Below are 23444 nucleotides of genomic sequence, written 5' to 3' on the forward strand. Positions count from 1 at the left end.
GACGATGAGACCACAAGGACGTCCGGCCCGTGGTTCTGGTGTATCGGGAGATCGCAGCAAGATGAATCTTGATGGAACTGTGTGCCAGTCCAGCTTTGGCCAGCGTCAGCAGGTACGGCAGTACCTGGGGAGCCGTAATCCGTAGAGGGTTAATCTTCTGTGCGTGGCACCAGACAGAGAACCTCTTCCATTTGTGTCTGTAGCATTTAAGAGTCGAGGACGCCCTGGCCTTTGCAAGAACCTCTCTGCAGTCGGCCGGTATGTCATATCCTCCAAACTCTAACGCTGCAGGAGCCAGGCCTGCAAGTTCAGCGATTTCGGGTCGTGGTGGAGGATGGCGCCTCCTTCCCTGGAGAGTAGAACCGCGTCCACCGGCAGCTTGATTGGTGGGGACGCTGACAAGTCCAGAAGGTCCGGGAACCATATCTGCCTCGGCCACGCAGGTGCGACGAGGATCATCCTGCACCGTGACCTCTTGAGCTGGTTGACGAGCCGGATTAGCAGTGGCAAAGGAGGGAACGCGTAGAGGAACAGGCCCTCCCAGGGGAACGAGAAAGCATCGCCCATGCTCCTCGCCTGGGGAAACCTGCTGGCGAACCTCCGGCACTTGGAGTTCGTCGCCGTCGCGAACAGGTCGATCTGGGGTGTGCCCCACCGTCGGAAGAGGCGATCCACTAGATCCTGCCGTAGTTCCCACTCGTGGCACGAGCGCAGCTCCCTGCTGAGTGAGTCGGCGATGGTGTTTTTTATCCCTGCCAGATGAAACGGCACCAGAAACATCCTTTGGGCGACGGCCCAATGCCACAGGTCCTGCGCCTCCTTGGACAGCGCTGGAGACCTGGTTCCGCCCTGTTTCCTGATGTAAAACATGGTGGTGGTGTTGTCGGTGAAGATCCTCACCACCTTGCCCTTGAGGGACGGAAGGAAGGACCTGAGGGCCCAGAACACTGCACGGAGCTCCAGGACGTTGATATGGAGGAACTTCTCAGTCGGGAGCCAAAGGCCTATCGCGTGCAGATTTTCGGTGTGCGCTCCCCACCCTTCCAGGGAGGCATCCGTGGTCACTGTCTCCTGGTGGTCTGGGGTCTGGAAGTCCATGCCCGCCGTTAGATGCGCGTGGTTGCCCCACCACCGGACCGCTCGGCGGAAACTCTCGTCGAGTGTGATCCTCTCCTCGAAGCCGCCCGTCGTTTGGATCTAGCGCGCGTCCAGGAACTCCTGCAACGGGCGCATCCGGAGCCTGCACATGGGAATGAGGTAGATGCAAGAAGACATCATTCCGAAGAGGGACTTGATGGACCTCACCTTGGCCGCGTCGGAAACCAACATCCGCTGTACCTTGCCCAGGATGGACCTGGTCCTTTCCTCCGACGGGGAGGCCAGAAGGGACACTGTCGAGCTTCGCTCCCAGAAACAGTGCGTTTTGCGCGGGTACCAGGTGGGACTTGGCGTAGTTCACGGAGAATCCCAGGTCCGTGAGAAGTTGGACGGTCCTTGCCGTGTGCTCCACGGCGAGCTCCCTCGTCTTGGCTCGGATGAGCCAGTCGTCCAGGTAGGGGTAGACGTGGATCCCCTCGCGGCGCAGCTGCGCCGCCACCGGTGCAAGGCACTTGGTGAATACCCTGGGTGCCGACCGTAGTCCGAAGGGGAGGGCTTTGAACTGGTAGTGACGCCCTTGGACCACAAACCCGAGGAATTTTCGGTGCCCCTTTAGGATGGGAATATGGAAGTAGGCATCCTCCAAATCCAACGACGACAGGAAGTCTCCTTCCTCCAGCTGCCCCAGGACGTGCTGGAGGGTGACCATCCGGAACTTCTGCGCCTTGATGAACTTGTTCAGACGTCGCAGGTCTAGGATGGGGCGCCATCCTCCCGTCTTCTTCTTCACGAGGAAGTATCTCGAGTAAACTCCGGAGCCCCGAAGCCTCTTTGGGACGAGTTCGATGACGCCCTTCCTGAGCATCGCCTTTACCTCCAGGAGAAGCTGAGGGACGTGAAGCTCTTTCCTGGCCACGGGGGGGACGCGCGGGCACCTTCTTTGAAACTCGAGCGCGTGGGCCCGGGCTAAGGCGTCCAGCACCCAACGGTCGGTGGAGATGGACTCCCACACGCTGACGAAGCTCGCCAGCCGGCCTCCCACCGGGGTGCTTCGGTGGGGGCCCGACCCCACGGCCGGTTCAATCCTGTTTCGACGAGGCTTTGCCGCCTTGACCCCCTTGGCGACGACGGAGGGGTCCGCCAGACTTGCCTCGTCCTCTGTAGGCCTCCTGAGACGACGAGCGGGCCGCTTGACGGTAGGTGGAGAAACCGCCGCCGGAACCTTTGGAGGCGCCCTTGCCTCCGCTGCTCCGAAAGGGCGTCCGTCGTTGCTGCAGAACCCCAAGGGCCCGGGCCGTCTCAGTGTCCGCTTTAATGGCCTGAAGGGAATCGTCCACTGTTTTCCCAAACAGGTTGTTCCCATCGAACGGCATGTCCAGGACTCTGGTCTGTACGTATTGACGGAAGTCCGTAGCCTTGAGCCATCCACGCCGCCTAAGGCACACGCCGTTGCCCAACTGGAGAAACCCAGTGTCGGCGATGTCCGTCGCAATAGTGATGGCGTGGTCCGACGCCACCTCGCCTTCCTGTAGGATCTCCAGGGCATCCGCCCTCTTGTCGTCCGGTAGGAAGTCCAGCAGGGGAGCCAGTTTGTACCATAGCTCCCTGTCGTAGCGGGCCACGATAGCCAAGGCGTTGGCCGCTTTAATCGTCGTCGCTGCAGACGAGAGGACCCTGCGTCCCATAGCGTCCAATTTCTTTCCCTCGCCGTCCGGTGGGGAAGTCGATGTGGAGGCCGCACCCCCCCGCTTTCTTCCTGGCCGCCGCGGAGACGACGGAGTCCGGGGTAGGCTGCGCCCGGAGGCACAGGGGGGCCGCGTCCGGGACCCGGTACTTCTTCTCGTACCGGTCTCTTCTAGCTGGCGTCGTGGAAGGGTTCTTGAGGAGGGCGAGGCCCTCATCCCAAATGTCGTCCAGTAGAGGCACCGCGAGGACCGTCTTCCTCTTGGCCTCGCGCCGTTGATAAAAGGAATCCTTCCTTTTTCTTCTCCTCAGGGCAGAGTGGGAAAAGCTTGGATGCCCTGGCGATCATGGAGTGGAACGATTCAATCTTGTCGGGCGGCGAAGCCCTGGTGGGAGGTGACGACGGTAGATCCTCGTCGTATACCTCGTCGTCCGTACCCGTCGCTGCCGTGTCAGTCCCCGTATCATCCCCTCGGGTGGACGGGGAGGAGGGCTGGACGGGGCACGACGGCTGAAAAGGAGGTGGAGGGTGAATCCTTCTTTTCTTGGGCGGGGGAGCACCAGAAGGTCCCGGTTCAGGATCCCCCGACGGGAGAGGTTCCTCCGTCGGCAACGGTAGTCTCGTCCTCATCTCTGAACATAAGGACTGTATAGCCAACAAAATGGCCGCCGAGTTGTCTTGCGGCACTGGCCGAGGGGAATCCGATGGGCGATCAGGGGCCCCGTCGGCACCCTCGACGATGTCGTTGTCACCTGCGTCGGGATCCATCCCGACGGGCCGGTCTTCTTCCACGCCAAGGCCGTGGCTTAAGACCTCAATTAGCTCTTCCTCTGAGGTTGAGGCCGAATCTACGACGACGCCCTGCCCCCCCTTTTTCTTCCCCGCCAGGGGTTTCATGGGGGTCCTATCGATGGGCACAAAAGAGGACTCCCTCCGAGGTGGCAGGGAGACTCTGAGCCCCGAAGTCGCCACCACTGGTGTAGCCTCCATAGGCTGAGCCAGGGCCGCCGCGACAGTATCGATAGAGGGCTTGGCCGGATGGATTAAGGCCTTCACCACCTTAGGTGCGCTCACCGCCTTATCCTTGAGGGGGGGGGACACTGCCTCACTCCCCCTCCGATGGGGCCTTCGAGCTCGACCGGGGCCTCTCCAGGAGCTTCGCCGGGTGCTCGCCCTTCCTCTTACCCGACCCAGAGCGTTGGCTCGTGGCTGAAGGTGCCGGGGAGGGTGCGCCCTGCCTGGCGCCCGTAGAGCCCGACCGTTCGGCGCTCCCGGTGCCAGCGGACTCGCGGTGCTTGGCCTTGTGTTGGACCCCCGTCGCCGGGGCGTCCTCAAAGGTCTTAGAAGACCGCTCGGATTTCTTCCTCTTCTCGCCTGACGGGCTCTTCCCTTCCAGCCAGTTGGCGAGACGTTGATGGCGGTCCTTCATGGTCCACTCCGACATGTTGCCGCAAAACGCACAGTCCTTCTCCACGTGCGTCTTGTCCTCATGTAAGCAGTAGAGACAAAAGGAGTGTTCGTCCTCAAAGACGTTCTGCAGCTGGCATCCAGGGCAGATCCTCAACAGCTTTCCGGGCGTCGAGCTTCCCTTCTCCTGGGCCATGTCCGGGCCTGAGAAACTTCTGGAGTCCTCCAAAAGCGTAGCTCGACGAAATCTTCACCCTTGAGGGGCGCAGACGAATCCGACACGGGTCCCCGTTGATCGGATGGAGAGTCGGTGGAGCTTGAGGCTCTTTTGACCGAAAAAAAAATGAAGTTTTTGAGAAAAAACGTGACAAAATAGCACTAAGGCTCGAGAGCAATAGCACGAGGATCCCAACACATTAACGTGTGGTAAAAATCTGAAGATGGCTGCCAGAGGCGGTGCTTAGGTAGAGGGCAGTCATTGGCTGTGGTCAGTATGACGCAGAGACCAGTGATTGGTTATTACTACGAAAGACAGATCAGAAACGAAACTGATACTGTTTTTTTTTTCTTTACCGAGGATTCCCAGCCTGACGACGGGGAATATTCATGAGCATGTGAATCCATGCAAGACCCCATGCTGGAGAAAATTGACTTTACTAGTCTTTTTAAATTCCTATACACAGCGCACACTATCTTACAATAGCGTGCTGGAGGGGTTACCTAGTATCCCCCACCTCTAGAAACTCATGTAGCAGTCAAATGCTACCCTTTCCCATCAAAATGGCTGGTGGCAGTGGTTTTACAAAGAACTACCATGATTTTTCCCGACCGCAAACGGTAGCTAAAAATTGCGGGAGCCATGTTTTTTCAAGGTGGCGCCCAAGCCCCCTTTGTTTAAACAGGCCCCAGTCTTTTTTCGCCATTTCTTTTTGGAAAGGTCCTTCTAGAGTTTATCTCGGTGTGCCAAACTAGGTTTGGTACCTTTGTTTCTATGCCTTTGGCAGGCTTCAGGACTGAAGACTGCCTCAGGCGCCCGAGTGTCTGAGGTGGGCAGGAAGTGAGGGAGGTGCCCGAAACTCCCTGTGCTTAGTCTCGTAGGAGACCCTAATGCACTCTGGCGTGATTGGCTGGCTGACTGTTCTGCAAGGACAGCCACCCTGCTGGGTGAGTGGCAGCTAGGCTGGAATGAATGGAAGAAAACTGTTAAAATGGAGTCTCTTGGCTTGGAAGGCAGAGTCGACCGCTGGAGTCAAAGAAGAGCTGGAAGAGGACGGCTACTGTAACTACGGGACCGTTGGTTTGCCTGGTGGAGCCCTGCTGCTGGTCCAAATCGCCACGTTCATCTCAACAGAAAAGCCCCTTCAAGGACGACTTCTTCCTTTGAGGTGGTAGGACCAATCAACTCGTAAGCCACCTGGATACCATTCTTGGAGCTGGTTAAGATTAACCAGGGGGAAGGACACCAGCTTGTGTGCTTGAAGAACAGCAACCAGAATCGAAGAATTGTCAGTTTGCCAGCTTTGTGACCAGTCCCTGTGCAGTGCAGGAGTCCCCCAATGTCCTCCCTCTTGTCCCCACGACTGAGGCTCAGGAACAGCGAGATCTGCAAGAACTGCCAGGAACAGAAGTCTTAAGCTGGATCTTTTTCTTCAATATAAGGTACTGTAAAAACCCGACAGAGAACTTCCCTCTCACCGCTAAAGTTCGTGGAACTTTGGCAACTAGCAGGCCTAGTCAGCTTGTGACTCGACATACAAACCTTTCTTCCGTGAACTTTCAAGAACCGTGGCAAAGACTTTTCCGTTTAAATACCAGAACCGTTTTTACCTATACAAGACACTAGTCCATTAACTTTGGCCTACCTATTGCATTGAATCAACTCCTCTGGTGAACTCTATTTGCACTGTTTTAGAGTAACTAATATTCGTTTAATGCCTTTTTGCTCTTACTTCAAGGGAGCTCAACTGCTTAGGAATAAGTATTGTAGTATAATTTGTGTGATATTGGTTGCCTCATTTAGTGAATGCTTTATAAATGATTGTGTAATAAATTATGAAGTGTTTACCAAGCAACACTGAGCATAAGTGTATCTGAATACTTGTCATTGTAGACCTTTGTGCAACACCCAAACAAGCTCACATTCCCTCTTGAAATAAGCTTGGCTGCTCAGCTTGCTACCAAAAACTGTGTGGTACAGACATATACCAAAGGTTGGTTTTGCTTACACCTGTAGTCCTAGTTGTGTGTAGTTTCCCAGGGGGTACTGCATACAAACTTTGCCTAACAAACCAGACCCCTATTTTAAAGCTACATTGTGGGGATGACATCTGAGGACTGCCACTTCACAACAGACAGTTCATGTCACGAGGGCAAGAGCAAAAGCAAAGGCCTAGGGCTGGATAAGGGGGAAGGCTGCTATTGTACACATGTGACTGCACCACCTATCCAGGCGGTTTATGCTGCCATAACACATTAGGCACCTACTACCATATACTTTGGCAATACCCAAACTGAGATTTTGGCTTGCAGTTCAACGTTGAACGTCAGAGCCACTTCCACACACCATCTCAGACTACCTGAACTTAGCACTACTGGGTATGTGGTAGGGAAACAGACTATACTAGATAAGGGACGCTGTTAATATCCAACACTATGATCACTGCTAAGCAAAGTGTCACCATGAAATGGGGAGCCAAAGATCTGCCAAATCTTTCTAAGTGTGTGCACAAACTGGACTTTGCATGTTAGTGGAAGAACAAGTGTACAGGTCCCAAGGATGCCCGCACAAATTCTCCAACGTTTGGGACAAATTGGGATCACGCAGACAATCGGTGCCAAAGGGATAGATTCCCTAACCTGAATAAAAAGGTGAAATAAAGTCTCTTTAATCAGCAACAATAATCAAATTTGCACTCAAAATATATCAATTTCCAACAAAACAGGCACGTAGCAACGTTCTCACAGCAGATCAGTCAGATATCAGCTCACATTAATACGCATTCAGCAAACACCATAAGATGCTTTTGGTAAGAAAAACAAAGGGCACATGAAGGACAATCCAGACCACACATAAGAGGAAGCATATTTGCCAGCCTGCAATACTCGGTTATAAAATGCGACCAACACGAGTCACCCATTACCCCAAAAATGAAAAATGCTGCAAAGTGTACAATTTACCTTCCACCTCATGAAGACGTAGTCCCCAGTTTTCAGTTCTTCATAATCAAAATCGTCACAGTTGAATGTTTTTGCATATTGATAAAAGGCCTGGAACTTTCCCTGCAGGAGGAGAACAATTAGTCACTTTGAAAGATTATTGTTGATGTTCAGAATATGCAGGGAGTATGAAAGGATTTATGAACCAGCTAGTATGCAGCTAATTTTACCAGGGCAGTCTAGTCTCCTAAAACAGATGGAAAGCCAGAAAGGAATGCAATGAGTGCCATTTTTTTCAGACAAACTAGGATCAAAGGAATAAGCAATAGATTGTCCAGAATATGGCAAAAAGAACAAGAACCAATATCGCTGAACCAATAGCATATTTTCAACTTGGCGTGGGGGGAATTATGGCTCTCAATGGTCTAGAAATGCAATCGTTTTTAGAGGTCATTCACTCTCTACCAGAGTTGATACAGCAGTAAGTAGAGGGACCTGGTGTTGTGATGCCTTGGTCCTGTTTTGGCAATTTTGTAGAAGCTAGTGCAACTTGGAAAAAGCACTTTAATATTACTTTTAAGGGTTACATGCCTTTCCAATGCTGGCTTTGGGGCGCAGATCTCTAGTACGACAGCTTTGTTGTACAGGATCTTTAACAGGTCGCAAAATACGGTGCAGGCATGGAGGTGGGGGGAGTGGAAAACAGGCAGGTGTTAGGGTAGCAATGCCAGGGAGAAAAAGCATGCACAGAGCCATAAGGAGCCGGGGGTGCAGAAAGCTGATGTGGATCAGGATTGAGGAGAGGCAATGGGGGATTAAACGGCCCCCTCCCCTTCAAAAATAATATTGCACCATAAATTGGGGCGTGGAGGGGAAGACGACCTTTCTAACAAAAGGATCGGACCGGGGCCACAGCCCCAACGAAGTGAAGACTGGGCATAGCATTGAACGCTTTTGTTACTTTATTGCTCAGTACATTGAGGTTTTCCACGTATGTCCTTTTTGTACAGTGCACTTAAAGAATGTAACAAGATCACCAATATGGTTCACTCTCTGCCTTCCAGTAGGCACTTCAACTAAATCAGTATTTTATGGGTGACATCATAGAATTGCAGCACCTACCTGGTTAAGGTTGTGTGCGATAGCATTCAGTGTGCTGTCACCTTATGTGAGAAAAGCATGCACTATGGCCTATACAGAGACATGGCTAATAAATTACATTGAGTAACATGTTTGCAATCCGCATTTACTTTGGTTTGGTAAACTACGCATCAGTATTCTCTGCATTATATTTAGGCCTCTCAGGTTTCGGTTTGTACTTCTTGGTGCACAAATACGGAAATCAGATTCCTTTCAGGATTTGTGAAAATAGAAAAGAAAAGCAGGAAATGGTGCGTCTTGATGCAGGTTTTATATGCAAATACAAAACAAAAGGGGAACCCTCTATGGGTGTGGCTCATGCCTGCAAACAGGCATACATTAAATATCTAAGTTAACTGCTCTCTGCTGCCCTCTCCCACCCCTAGCGCCCCCACCAGGAGTGGACCATAACCACAAATCTGTAAATAGCGGTGCAAGGGACATGTACTAACCGAACCACAGTCACTTATGACATGGCATTTATAATGCGCCTGTACACAAGTGTTTCCATGTGCGACCAGACAAAGGGGGTAGGGGGGAAATGGAGGACAAAACAACGTTCTTACTAGGCCTTGTGTCATGCAGATCAAGCAAGAGCAGGGGGAGGGAAGGGGAGAAGTGCAAAAGTGGGGAGGGGAAGGAGAAGTGCAAAAGGGAGGGGAGAAGGAGAAATGCAGGTAACAGTACAGTCAATGGGTAGCTAAGTGCGGGTAATCAGAGGGTGCAGCCAGTGTGTGGCTAATAAGTGCAGAGAGTGGGTGGGCTGTAGGGTTACATATGGACCACAAGTGCTATGGGGGGGGCAAGAGGTAGTGTGAGGTGTAACTGGACAACAGGGTCCTGGTCCCAGTCCCAATTCCAGAGGGTGGCCAGGTGACAAGGTGCGTGGAACAGACGGGTCATCAGGAGAGGAAGAGAGAAAGTGGAAGCCAAGATGAAGTTCTGGAGTTGCTTCCGGAACCGAATGGTTTTGGTCAAGCTTGAGAGAGGCAGGGAGGGCCCAGCCGAAGAAAGATCTGCCCCCAAATCTGCTTGGAAAACCGACTGACTAGTTGGCAGTGGATGAGCAGAGCTGAAGGGAGATACTGAGAAAGAGTTGGAGGTAGTGTGGACCCAGGCCCCAGAAAGCCTTGTGGACAAGGCAGAGGCTCTTTAACTTGATCCACTGGGAGCCAATGAAGGGATTTCAGAGCTGGAGGGATACAATCCCTGGGAGTCCAAGGACAAGTCTTGCAGTCTTGTTGTGGATAAGTTGTAGAGAACAGTAGAGGGAGGAAGATTTAGCAAGAGACTGATGCAGTAGTCCAGCCTTGAGAGGGCCAGAGCTCCGCAGACAGTGAGCTTTTGGGGGAAGTGAGGAAGGGAAGAATACCCCTGAGGAGGTGCAGCTGATAGTTTGACTTTAGAGACGTCATAAATGTGAGGAGAGAAGGAGAGGGTGGAGTCGAAGATGACCCCAAGGTTCTTAGCCTCAGATGTACGAGAAGGAAGAGGACCCAGAGTGAATGGCCAGAGAGGAAAGGAGGGAGCTGGTGTTCCGATGAGGAGGAGCTCCGTCTTACTGGCATTGAGGCAGCTATCAATAGCGGCACACAAATCCTGAATTGCAGTCAGGAACGAGAGAAGGAGTACAGGTGGCCGAGGGGACTGAAAGAGAGCTGGGTGTCACCTGCATAACAAAGTTGTTGCAGATAACAGCTACGCTGTGGGCGAGAGGAGCCAGGCATTGGTTGAACAGCCAGTGAGGTTAGACCTTGGGGAACACAACAGGTAGAGATAGAAGAGAGGAAGGACCCCAGTTGGACCAGAGAGGGTAAGTCAGTGAGAAAAGAGGTCAGCCAGGCATGGTTGACCGTGTCGAAAGCTCAAGAAAGATCGAGAATGAGGACAGAATGAAGGTTAGAGTCAAGGTTGGCGAGCAGGTCTTCACGGATGTACAGGAGAGCAGTTTCCATGCTTCTGGCCGCTCTGAAGCCAGACGGATGTCATGGAGACAACCAACAGATTCAGTGTGAAGGTTAAGCTGGGAGAGGGCCATCTTTTCCAAGAGTTTGCCCAAGAAAGGAGCTATCGAGCTCAGGCAATAGTTACCCGGAGAGGAAGGATCGTCAGTTTTCAGGGAGGAGGGGGAAGTTCCAGTGGCAAAAGAGTGATTGAAGAAATCAGCCAGGGCTGGAGCAAGAGTGTCAATGCGGTCCTTGATGGTTTTGGAAGAACAGGGAAGAACCTGTTTTTACAAGACTTTCATAGATCAGACTGGTCTAGAAACCCTGTCTGCAGTGAACAAGGGAAGAGGCGGCCACAGGCGGGCCGGAGGTGGAAGGGAGGGTGGACAGGATAGTGATGAAATGAGGAGCTAAGGCAGTGCAGAGGGCCTGGATAGGGACAGAAGAGGTAGAGACTGCAGCAGGGTATGCCAGCTCCTTGCAGATTTTGAAGAATTCGGCCGAGATATTAGATGCTGCAGAGACGCGGGCTTGGTTGTGTGCTCTCTTCTTGGCGAGGACAGCGTCTGTACTGCCTTTGGAGCAGGCAGCAGGCCAGTTTGTCAGAGGGTGCAACAGTAGCCTTCAATTTCCTCTTAGCCACCCTGAACTAGCGTTTCAGGGTGACAAGAGTTGCACTTGGATTTAGGCTTCAAGCGTATCCTCATGACAGGGGCAAGTACATCAAGCATATCAGAGATAGCAAGAGGGAGGTTAGAGAGGGTTGTGTCAGGATGGGAGTCAACCAAAGGTGCAAGGAGGAGAGGAAGTAGCAGTGAAATAACCAACTGACGCACGCTTCATGGGTCGAATGACCGAGAAGGGAGGTGGCAGTGGTGGGATCGGCTTTGCCTGTGGGGACTAGAGAGATGGGAGGAAAGGAGAAGTGGTCACTCCAGGAAAGCAGAGTGGTGAGAGGGTTGGAGGGGAGGTCTGAGGAGATCGGAACATCCAGGGTGTGCCCTGCAGAGTGGGTCGGGCAAGAGGGAAGAAAATAGAGACAGAGGGAGTCGCAGAGGTTTCGAAAGTCCTGCAGAAGGACAAGAAGCATCTAGGTGGAAATGAAGGTCGCCAAGGAGAAGTTGAGAGGTAGCGGTGAGGAGGGAAGAGAATACCCACTCAGAGGAAGGTGGCTACCTGGCCGGGCAGTTGGTAGATAGTGGACACCGTGAAAGGCTAGGCGAGAGAGCCTGCAGACCAGGCATTCAGAGGAGGAGTCCTGTGTAGGAATGATGGAAGCAGGGATGCACTCTGGTAAGATCAAGGCTAAATCCCCACCGGGACGGTTTGTTCTGGGTTTGGAGGGGATCTTGTAGCTATCAGGAAGGAGAGTGCCAAAGCTTGTGACAGCTGGTTGTGAACCATGTCTCGGTCAAACAGAGGACATCCAGATAGAGTTTTTCTAGGAGACAGATGTCAGATGAGTGTTTGACAGCTGAGCAAGAATTGGGAGTGTCAATGTTGAGCAGGTTGCCACCTTTGAAAGACTTCTGTGAGGGGTAATGGTCAGAGGTATGCCCTGAGGAAGTGTTGGAGGTGCCATAGGGAGGGCACAGGAGGAAAGAGAAGGCAATGTAGCCAAGGAAGAGGTGGGTGCCAAAAGGAAGAGGCAACAGGGTGGTTGGAGAAACAGCAGGGGAAGCCGTAGAAGTGGCAGAGGAGGAGGGAGGCAGAGTAGCCAAAGAAAGGAGATTAGGGACAGCAGGAGAAGAAAGGAAGTGAATAAGGCACGGGAAGAGTCTTTTAAACAAAGGAAGAGGTTGGCCTGAGGGCCTTGGACCAAGATGGTGCCATTTAGGTAAACATTAATGATAGTCTTAAAGGAGTGGGGGCCAGGAGGGCCTCCATCGGGTGCCACCATAAATGGGTGAAGAGGAAAAAGGAGAAAGAACAGAGACCACATGGAGGGTCCAAAGGCGAGGAGAGGGAACGACAGGATGTCAGTAAGGTCTGTCTGGAGGAAGCACTGGTGTAGGCATCAGCGATGGGGAGGCCTGGTTTGAGACCAGGATATACCTCTTGACCTTCCTACCAGATTAAGTGAGAAGAACAAGTTACTTACCAGCTGTAACTTTCTTTCGATTGATTGTCCTCCCACGTATTCCTCATCTTCGATATCTTGCCGCCCAGCTTTGCTGCTTCGGAAGAAAATCAATAATTCCGAGGGCACTGTGTACTAGGCCGCGGTGTCGAAGTCTCGAGGGCCGCCGTCGAGCGTCGACTTAATCCGCTGTATAAAGGGGTCGAGCAGCGTCTGTTAACTCAGTTCTGTTTTTACGGTGTTCACGGTCGCATCAGTTGACCAAGCTTTAAAGTCCTCAGGCTCTTAAGGAAGTTCGAGTGCAACTGGCGCAAACTGTATGGAGGGGTAGTTTGGGAGGGTCGATGAGGAATATGTGGGAGGAACATCCAATCGAAAGAACGTTACAGTTGGTAAGTAACTTGTTCTTCGAATGGATTGTGTCCTTCCACATATTCCTCATCTTAAATAGGCTCCCAAAGCAGTAGTAATTTGGAGGAGGGAGTACCAGAAAATGCAATTATGGACTGAATGAAGGACAGCTTTTACAAAGAGTCCTCCTTGATATGAAGTAGAGTCCAAGCAGTAATGCTTCACAAAGGTGTGCATTGATGACCGGGTGGCTGTAGCACAAATCCTGCACCAGGACACTCCTCTGAAGATCCGTGAAAGTTGCCATGCCCCTGGTTGAATGAGCCCTTAATCCATCTGGAGGCTCTTTTCCAGCCAATTTATAGCACTCTGAAATTGCTAGAATTATCCATCTGGATAGGGTTTGTTTAGACACTCCAAGTCCCACTTTGTGTCCAGTATACCCAACAAATAGTTGGTCACATTGTCTAAGATTTGTCAATCTGGAAATGTAGAAACGGAGCCCTTTTTAGGTCCAGTCTATGCAATCTTACCTCTTCCTTGCTAGCGTGAGGAGGAGGATAAAAAGATAAGGTAATTTAATGTGAGATGGAAATCAGATTATTTTAGGCAAGAACGATGGTTTGACTTTTAGAATAACTGTCTATGGAAAATGGTGTGAGGAGGCTTACAAGAAAGTGCCAGCAACTCACTTACCCTGCGGGCTGATGTTATAGCCACCAACAAAATTGTTAAAGGGATGGTCTAGTAAAAATTTTTATTTAAAAAATAGATAGGCAACATAGATACTAGCATTCTCTTTTTTAAAACTTCCTATGTAAAATTTTGAGCTATTCAAGCTCAAAATTTGCAAAAGCAAGCACATGGGCGCATCCATTTTGTGAAATGGAGGCCTTCCTGTGCTGGCTTTTGCGGCACTAATGAAGGAAAAGCCAGCCAGCTGTAGTAAACAAAAGCTACCGCTGGATGGCTTTCACTTCATTAGTGCTGTAGGCGGAGGACGGGGACCGGAGACCAAAGCAGGAAAGCTACAGCTGAATCTCAGTAAGTGCTATTTATTTTTATTTTTTTAAATAAGCACTAGCTGCGGTTTTGCAGCTTTAAAAACGTTGTATTTATGTTTGCGGTCGCTCTTTGCAGCGGCTGCTGCAGCGGTGGAGGAGGAGGTAGTAGCCGCTGCTGCTTTTGAGGTCTGCAGCTTCTCCAAGCCCTCGTCCACCTTGCTGCCAAACAACCGCGAGACGTCAAAGGGCATATTGAGTAATCTAGACTGCACATCAGGTGCAAAGCCAGATTTCCTCAGCCATGCAAATCTGCGTAGGACCGTGCTAGATGCCATGGACCTGCTTATACTATCATCAGTGTCCAGTCCTGACAGAAGGCATTCCCAGATGGCCTCTTTACCATCTTTTACTATCGCCAGGAAACCATCCCGTTCCTCACCTTCCAGGATGTGTTCAGCCGCTGATGTCATGCAGTGCCACACGATATTTGTAAATCTTGCTAAAGAACAAGTTACATTAGTTGAATTAAGGGCCATGCTGCCTGAAGAAAAAAAAAACATTCAGGCCCAAGCGTCAACTGTTTTTTATCATCCCCGTCTGGTGGTATTGAGGGGTAAGCGGATTGCCTGGTGGAGGTTGCCGCTTGTACCACTAGACTTTTAGGGGAGGGATGTTTAGATAGGTAATCCGGATCTGATAAAGATGGCCTGTATTTTGGTAATAATATGTTTAAATAGGCATAAAGAATCCCTATTAACATGAAAACATCCTACTCCACCAACGGGGATATAGATATATGTAATACAATAAAGAGCAAGATGATACGTGTTGTTTACTTGCCTCCAACCCCCTCACACAAAAACTCTATAAGGTTTTCCAGCATCACTAGTCCTGAAAAAATGGACCATCTGCTATAACTGATTTACACAAATGTATAACAAGTTTATTATTCAAATAATTTAAACTGAATTTAAACAAAAAACACTACCATCACCTAACACAGTGTACTAAACATTAAAAAACAAATATAAAACAAATGCAAAACATCAAATAACTTATTTATACAACACAAAAGATATCACATAAAACACAAAAAAATCTCAATGTGTCACTAAAACAACAAGCATCCCAACATGTTTCTGTTCTTAACTGCCCAGTTCAGGCGAACATTCTTCAGGGGATAAATTTAAAAGCATCCACTAATCTCTTCCACACCGTGTTGAAAGGGTAGATTCAGGCACCCAAGAGGGTAAAAGGAAAACAAACTCCAAGCCTTTAAATGGTGAAACTTCAAAGCACGTCACAGAATGACAAATTTGCTGGTTTCCCTCCAAATGAGAAATCAATACTTCAACAAAGCGTCACAGTCCGCTAGAGTATCGCCACACCTCCACAAATGTAGGGATCTAGACTGCAATTCACAATTCAGTAATGAACAAGTTGAAATGGAAACATCCATACGATCAAGCAATAAAGTAGAGTCAATCTATACACCCAGAGGGGTTTATTCACTCCACTTGCAGCATTCAAATATACTCGGCCAGCACTCGATTCATAGGAGCCATGGCTGCTGCACAATCTCAAAGCATCGGGGGGCGATTTTGTGGAAACATCTCTGCACTGGTAGCTGGTGCACAGCGCCAGCCTGCCTGCTGCCGGAAACTGGGTTCCTACTAGCACTGTCTGATTTCCAAGACACTTTGCCTGGTCCCCACGCAGCTTTAAGTGATTAATACAGATCAATGGAAGGTTGTACATGTGGTACCGCGCCCGCTGGCACAGCTCAGGCCTGAGATCCACTCGCTTCTCCCATCGGCTCCGGGGGCCTCTCTCTCTCGCTCTTTCATATCGTATGGATGTTTCCATTTCAACTTGTTCATTACTGAATTGTGAATTGCAATCTTGATCCCTACATTTGTGGAGGTGTGGCGATACTCTAGCGGACTGTGACGCTTTGTTGAAGTATTGATTTCTCATTTGGAGGGAAACCAGCAAATTTGTCATTCTGTGACGTGCTTTGAAGTTTCACCATTTAAAGGCTTGGAGTTTGTTTTCCTTTTACCCTCTTGGGTGCCTGAATCTACCCTTTCAACACGGTGTGGAAGAGATTAGTGGATGCTTTTAAATTTATCCCCTGAAGAATGGTCGCCTGAACTGGGCAGTTAAGAACAGAAACATGTTGGGATGCTTGTTGTTTTAGTGACACATTGAGATTTTTTTGTGTTATGTGATATCTTTTGTGTCGTATAAATAAGTTATTTGATGTTTTACATTGGTTTTATATTTGTTTTTTAATGTTTAGTACACTGTTAGGTGAGGATAGTGTTTTTTGTTTAAATTCAGTTTAAATTATTTGCATAATAAACTTGTTATACATTTGTGTAAATCAGTTATAGAAGACGGTCCATTTTTTCAGGACTAGTGATGCTGGAAAACCTTAGAGTTTTTGTGTGAGGGGTTGGAGGCAAGTAAACAACACGTATCATCCTGTATTTTGGTACAAATTTCTTGTTTTCTGCTGGAACTGAATCAGGAGTATTCCAATTTACCATCACCCTCTTCTGAAGTGCTTTATGGAAGAGAAGAACAGGATCTTCTAGAGGATTTTCACTCAGGCTGTCAGTCATGTCATCCTGGTTGAAATTTGGGGCAGCTGCCTTCCAACCCATAAAATCAACTACCCTTCCCATGTGATTTCTATAACTAGGAGCAGCATGATCTGGTCTCTCAAATTCTACTTCAGGGTAAGCGTATAGGCCACTGGCATTTTGAAGACAGTCAAAGATATGTTATCTTGGAATTCGGGTCAACTAGCTCTTCAGGGACCTCTATGGCTCCAAACCTAACTCCAGCTGAAGTAACATCTTCAGAGGAGTGTTCAAAAATGGATGACACAGATCTGAAAAATTCCTGTCTGGCTTGAGGATGGAAAGCTTATTCAGGTAAAGAGGGTGGTATCGACTTAGGCATGGGCAATGGCGTCGACTTGGGTATTGGGAATAAAGAATGCCTCGATAAAGGTGTCAAAGGCGTCGATAAAGACGATGCTGGCTTCAATGTTTTCGAATGAGGCTTTGATACCGTCAAAAAAGGCTTCCATACAGTCAAGGGTGTCAACGCCACTTTTGTCGGCAGTTTTGACGCTGCAGCCATCGACTGTCGAGTCAAGTCTTGACTTCGACACCGATGTCGATTACGCTACCAACGATTTATGCACCGGAGGTTTTGAGTAAGTACGAGGCGTCGGGGAACTTTCCCCTGATGACACTTTCCGACTCTTTTTCGGCTCACGTGTTTATCTTTGATTGCCCTCTGACTTAGAGTGGGCAGAGGCGCGGCATCTGCGAGGGGGTCTTGGCCGCATTCTCAAATATATTAAGCATCGAAGCCCTAAAGGCCTCCAATTTTTCAGAGGAATCGTGCTTGGATGGATAAGTCACTCTCCTCTTGGAGGAGGAAGACTACCTGTGACATCGCTTTTTTGACTTCTTAGTCGAAGACGAGGAGGATTTCCTCGAACGACTGTTCGATCTCAACCTCCTCGTCACATGTTGAGATTTTTGACTAGATTCTCTCAAATCTAGCTGTCTTTAACACTTGTAAGTTTGCTCCCGCACCGCCAGCTTACCTCTCCGCTCCCCAAGAGCCTTATCGGACATGGCCTGACAGGAACTGCACTATCAACCCAATGATCTGGGCTGAGAGACCAGAAGCAATTTCAATGGGGGTTGGTTATTGACATTTTCCTACCACACTTCTGACATTTTTTTAAACCTGTCTTGGGTGTGGTGTGAGTAGATGACTAGGACATCGTCGAGAAAAAACCTGATGTGCTGTTCGTGACACTAAGCAGTTGCTTGGAAAAACGGAACTGAGGTAACAGGCGCTGCTCTAGCCGGTTATACAGTGGAGGACATCGACGCTCGACGGCAGTCCTCGAGGGACTTTGACTTCGTGGCCTCGAACACAGCACCCTATGGTGAAAAATGTTTTCGTAAGCAGCAAAGCTGGGCGACAAGATATCTAAGATGAGGCATACGTGGGAGGACACAATCCACTGGAAGGATAGGATAGTCTATAGAAAAACAGTTAGAGAAGCCAGGAGAGCCAAAGCTCTGTAGAGGGCACAGTGGGGGGGACACAGGAGGGCACAAAGTGGACAGAACAATGACCAAAATCAGATACAAACAGACAAGCAAACTAAAGCAGAAAACGTCACTGGAAAAGTAGAACAGACAGAACCTGAAGGAAGGAAGAACAGCAAGATGTAGGCAATAAAATGACAAACAACCAGGAGAAAACCGTCAAGACAGAGCAAACAACTGGGGAACTTCGAATGGAGTAAACAGCAGGGATACGACACAAACAAAATCGCATAGACAGAGCAATCACCAGGGAACCTAGAAAACGGATGAACAGCAGGGAAACAGTGAAGCAAACAACCAGGAGCCACAAAACGCACAAAGATGGAGCAATCAACCGGGGAACCTAGAAAGAACAGCAAGGATGCAGGCAGTACAATGCGAGCAAGCAACCATGAATAGAAAACAACCCAGCGCATGACAACTACCAAGGGAACCTAGAGGCGGAAAGAAAACAGCAAACCATGGAGGACAAAATCAGAGTAACAGTAGGTCAGGTGGGGGGGGGGAAAAGAGGCTTGCAGGGGAAGCATAGGGAATGCAGTAGGTGGAGAAGGTGGCCTAGAGTTGACAGGGAGTGCACAAGGCTTAATCGCAAGGGAGCGTCGGAATCAGGTTCTGTGCCAGAACACAGAGGGCCAAGCGTGCGAGGGGACACGCGGCCTAGGAAGTGAGAAGTGCATGCACTCAAGGGTCGCGTGGGAACGAACGCGACCAAGGTCACTAGAGAGCAAACGCAGTCCTAGGATGCAAGGGAGCACACATGACCCCCAATAAAGAAGCCCTAAAATGAAGGAGCAAGCGCAGCCTAGGGAGCGAGTGACTGCACTCGATCAGGGATTGTGAGGATGCGAAGTGAACGGTGGGGTGTGGGGGGCTGGTACAGGTCACGGAGGAACTGTACGAGTGCAAGGGTGAGCCGGGGGGGGGGGGGGGGCGGCACCGGTCAGGGAGCTATGTGGAGTAGAGCAAGCAGAACTCTCCCCGCAACTTTTCCTGGCAGCTGCATCCCCTTGGCCGCCAAACACCTGCGTCGCTCAACACTGCGGCCTTGTCCTGCGAGGGATTTAGACCCAACACACCAAATGGAAATCTAAACACTTTGTCACAGGCACCTAATACCACAGGTAAAATGGAAGGTCATGCACCGTAGAATCAGTATGAGGGAAACACCGTAGGCCCCAGGACACCTCATCCCTTGTTCTGGCTGGGTGTTGTAAGGAAGGCATAGCATCAAAGTAAGAGACACAAGTGATCACAGTTCAAGGCGGTTTATTAAACTAAAATGGGTGAGATAAACGCCTAAGCTAAACCAAACTCTAAGATGGGAGCAAGCTATGACCATCAAATAATATAGTCCTAGAGGAGTCTAGTCCACAAAAAGGGCCTATACTTAAAAAAAAAAAAAAACTATTGCCAATCCTTAAAGAAGTGTTCACAAAATGCTAAGTCAGCATGTTATGGCTGGGGTCTCCATCTCCCTTCCCCACGTTTTTAGCACGGACAAGGCTGGACTCGAGAACAGCACACTCCTGGGAACAAGCATTACAGTTCCTTTTCTCAGTATCAGGGCCTTCCAAGTCTATTTTAATGCAAAGTCTCTTGCTTCAGAGGGCCCGATATGCCAAACAAAATAAAAAGTTCCTTCTGGTAATCTTTACGTGGGGTGAATACCCGTCACCCTTGGATCACCCTCAGCCACTTCCGATCCTTCTCTCATTTGTCAGCCTCCCTCAGTTGGGCTCAGACCAACCAGAACGCCGATTCAAACAGACTTCTGAAGGGTGATCTTGTCTCGCTGGGTCACACAGCCAGCGTGGGCTCTCTACCATCACAGTCTGCAGAACATTCCCACTCAGCCAGGTGCAAACGCCAGTTCCACAATAATAAACAACTGCAATGTGTCAAGGCCTCTCGATTCTACAAGGTATTTGACTTGGCCCTTGTATGACCACCTTAAAGCAGCCTTCCCTACGGCCTCTTGGTGGTACTTGTTTTTCATAATGTTCAAAACAATCTTTGTTCAGGAGAGGGGCTCCAGTCAGACCTTCGACTGAGCGCCCATGTGGCGCCGGACCACTCTGCCTCTGGTACCTTTTCTTCGCAGTCTCTAGGGCGTCATCAACAGCCTTGCCAAAAAAGTTGGAGTCCTCAACTGGTAAACTGGAGAGAGGCCAGAGTTTTGGGTTTAAGCCGGAGTTCTTTAACCAGGCCTGTCTTTTAAGTAAGGTCCCCTGGGCTACAGTGCATCCAGCCGTCTCAGCAAAATCCAGGGTGTTCTTCATTGTTATGGGTAACCCGTCTGCCCTGAACCACAACCGCCAGCAGGCCTGATCGGGTGGGTTCTGGGACATCTTGAAGGCCAACCTGGACTAGCCCCCATTGTACATTGCTGTAACTTGCCGGGAGAATGGCATTGATTGCGATCCTAGTAGAGTAGACCGCAAAGGCGGCGACCCGTTTACCTAGGGCATAAAGCTTTACAGTTTTTGTCCGGAGGGGTGTCCGCCGAGGAGAGTGGAACCCCCCCCACCCTTTTCAGAGTGGTAGTAACCACCAAGCAGTCTGGTCTAGCATGACCCCTTATATACAGTGGGTCGGCTGGTGATGGGCGGAATCATTTTTCAACCCAGGTGTTAACCGCTGTTAAGCAAGATAGTATGCAGTAATCCTCAGGGAGACTACACCAGTCACCCACCTATTGGTATAGGTCTGTACTACACAAGTTGATGGAGTGGAAGAGAAGTCTGACTGCTCCGTCACTATAAGTTTTGAAGTTAAATAAATGTCAGTTTTAAATAAGCATTCTTTAAAAGGGGCAATGTGCAACAATAAAAACACTTCATAACAGGTTCTCGGAATCAAGATAATCAAGTAGATATTAGAGAGGCTTCTTATACACTTCCTACACCCTGGGGTGACTTCAATTACTAGGACAGTATTGGCATTTTATATCACTTTTGTACTTGGCAAATTTCTGAGGTTGTGGAAAGGAGAGGTTAATGTAAGGAAAAAATGTTAACAGGTTCTCAGAGCATGTGAGAACTTTTTAAAATCCCCCAATGAAGTCTAGATAAAAACTTTGCCCAGCAATAACAGTTTCAAACAAGTTACCACCTATGAGGGACAGTTAGAATCAAAGTCAATGGGTCAGAAGAGTATGCAGGGAGCCAGGACAGCCAAAGTCATTTGAACAATGTCTATGGAGCAGAAGCACTTGGATGGCACTAAAGTCTTGAGAAAGTTTGTTGTAGAAAATCACTTTTGGGGCACAAGCTGTTACACTTGTGAAAAGTTGGAGCTAAAATAACTCTAGAAAGGCAGCTACTGCAAATCTCAACTGAAACAAGCAAGCTACAAAGAGGTAAGTACCCCTTAGTCAGAACAGTACCTTGGGTTAGAAGAGGATCCAGGTTGCAGACTGCCTGTGTTCCTGGGCCTTGGTCGTGGGGATAAGAGGGAGGACGTCTGGAGGACTCCTGCACAGCAGTTCGGATGTCAGCTGCAGCTAGGGGCTCTTTTCAGTTAAGCGGCACTTTGCGGTTCCAGCTACCGGCAAATAGCACCACTGAAGATCTTGGACACTTGCACTTTGTTCGCTCCTTGAGTGAGGTGACTAGCTTGGGTCGTCGTCCTTCGGGAGGGTCCTCACGTTCTTCCTGGAGCTCTGGTTCGGTTTAAAGACTATGCACTCAACTACGGATTTCTCGACCCCTGGCACTCGGTTCCAGCAGCAGCAAAGTAGTACAGCCAGTTGGGGAAGGTCTTCCAGCAAAGTTAATCTTGGGGTTAGTTGGTCCCCACTAACCCCAGGGAAGAAGTCGTCCTCGCCAGAGCTTCTCTTTCCAAATCGACTAATCAGCACAGCAGCAGGGCTTCACCGGGCAAATAAACAGTCCAGGAGGATGCAGCAAGCTTCTTTTCACGATTCCTTAGTCGGATGTTTGTCCAGTGGTCGACTATATTCTGTTCAAGAAGCCTCGCCTTTTTTGCAGGTTTCTCCCATTTGTGCACAGCCTAGCTGTCACTCACAGCAGGGTAGCTGTCCTGCAAAAACAGCCAGCCAGCCAATCAGCATTTGGTGCATTCAGGTTACCAAGGAGACCAAGGACAGGGAGTTTCAGGCACCTCCCTCACTTCCTGCACTGCCAATACACAATGGAGCCAGAGGCAGGTTTCATCACTGAAGACCGCCAAAGGCAAAAACCTGGTTTGGTGTGCAGAGTTAAACCCAAGAAAGACTTCACTAACGAGAAATGGCGAAAAAGACAATGGTGAAAAAAGACGACCGAGGCCATTTTGACAATGGTCACCCATGGGTGCTATACTGCAGCTGAGGGTTCAGTCTGCGGTAGAAAAGCACAATGTTAGGAAATTAAACGACTGCCACCATCCATTTAAAGCAGTGAAGGTAACAAAGTTACGTGAGTAAATAGAAAAAGTCTACTAAGTAACCCCCACCCCCACCCCCCCCCCCCCCCCGACCCCCCAGAACTCTACATAAGATGGTGTGTGCTGGATCTACAGAGAGAAAAGGTAAGTCCATTTCACTTTACTATTTTTGGGAACAGTAGTTCTCACAAGAAAAGGTATTTAAACCTCAAGAGAAATCTAAAGGATCCCTCTGACACTGCACTGAAGGTGCTGGCAGTCACCATACAACACGTAGATGCCTATGGAGTTTGTTAGACTCCAAAAACAAAGAAGCCAAATCATCAACAATACACGAGAGTGGGAAAAAGGTTTCACTCACTCCAGGATAAAAGTGAAAAGTCCTAAAGTCCAGCAAAAGAGCTGGTTGAGGGGTGGGGGGGTGCCTAAGGTTAAAGCGAATTAGCACAAAATTGAGAATTCTCCCCAACAACCACCTGGTATGAGACAGCAACAACAAAGAAGGGGCCAGGTGCCTCTTTTTAGAGTTCAGTAAGGGGATTTATTAGTTTATTTATAGAGCGCACCTAACCCTGGGTTATCTGGGCGCTTGCACTTGAGCAGTGGTTACAGAGAAAAGAAAAAAAACAGTTGACTTGTGTTACATATCAGGTCAACATAAAAGAAAGGTAGAGTGTGAACAATGTACGAAGAGGTACCAACATACAAAAATTAGAGGGAAACAATCGGTACAAATAAGTAGAAATGAGCATGAGTCTGGTCATCATGCCAGGCTGTGGCTCGGCATACAGGATATCAAGTTAAAAGTAGTCAACAAAATCCGTACAGATAATCAGGCCTGGAGGGAATGGAGAAGATTTAGTTTTGCTGGGCGAAAAGCCATTCTTTTACTCAATTTCTGAAGGACCAGAAGGATGGTTCAGCTCCAAGTACATTGGGGGTGGAGTTCCACAGCATGGCAGCTACCACCGGAAAGCGGGACCCGCCAGCTTTTTGAAGTTTGTACTTGGGAATGTTGCAGCAGTGTGAATAGTTTTGTTCTGG

At 49.4% G+C, this 23444-nt stretch overlaps 1 protein-coding gene across 2 annotated transcripts in view; it reads right to left on the minus strand.

Moving 5' to 3' along the window:
- The window catches only part of GID4 (GID complex subunit 4 homolog), a 230703-nt gene that overhangs the window by 109533 nt on the left and 97726 nt on the right, over window positions 1–23444 (minus strand). For both annotated transcript variants that reach the window (XM_069645708.1, XM_069645709.1), the window contains one exon: window positions 7367–7468. In XM_069645708.1, the coding sequence (XP_069501809.1) occupies window positions 7367–7468 (102 nt within the window). The remainder of the gene's footprint in view (window positions 1–7366; window positions 7469–23444) is intronic.

The sequence above is a fragment of the Ambystoma mexicanum genome, chromosome 2p (assembly GCF_040938575.1).
Source record: "Ambystoma mexicanum isolate Mex_15411 chromosome 2p, UKY_AmexF1_1, whole genome shotgun sequence".
Lineage (NCBI taxonomy): Eukaryota > Metazoa > Chordata > Amphibia > Caudata > Ambystomatidae > Ambystoma > Ambystoma mexicanum.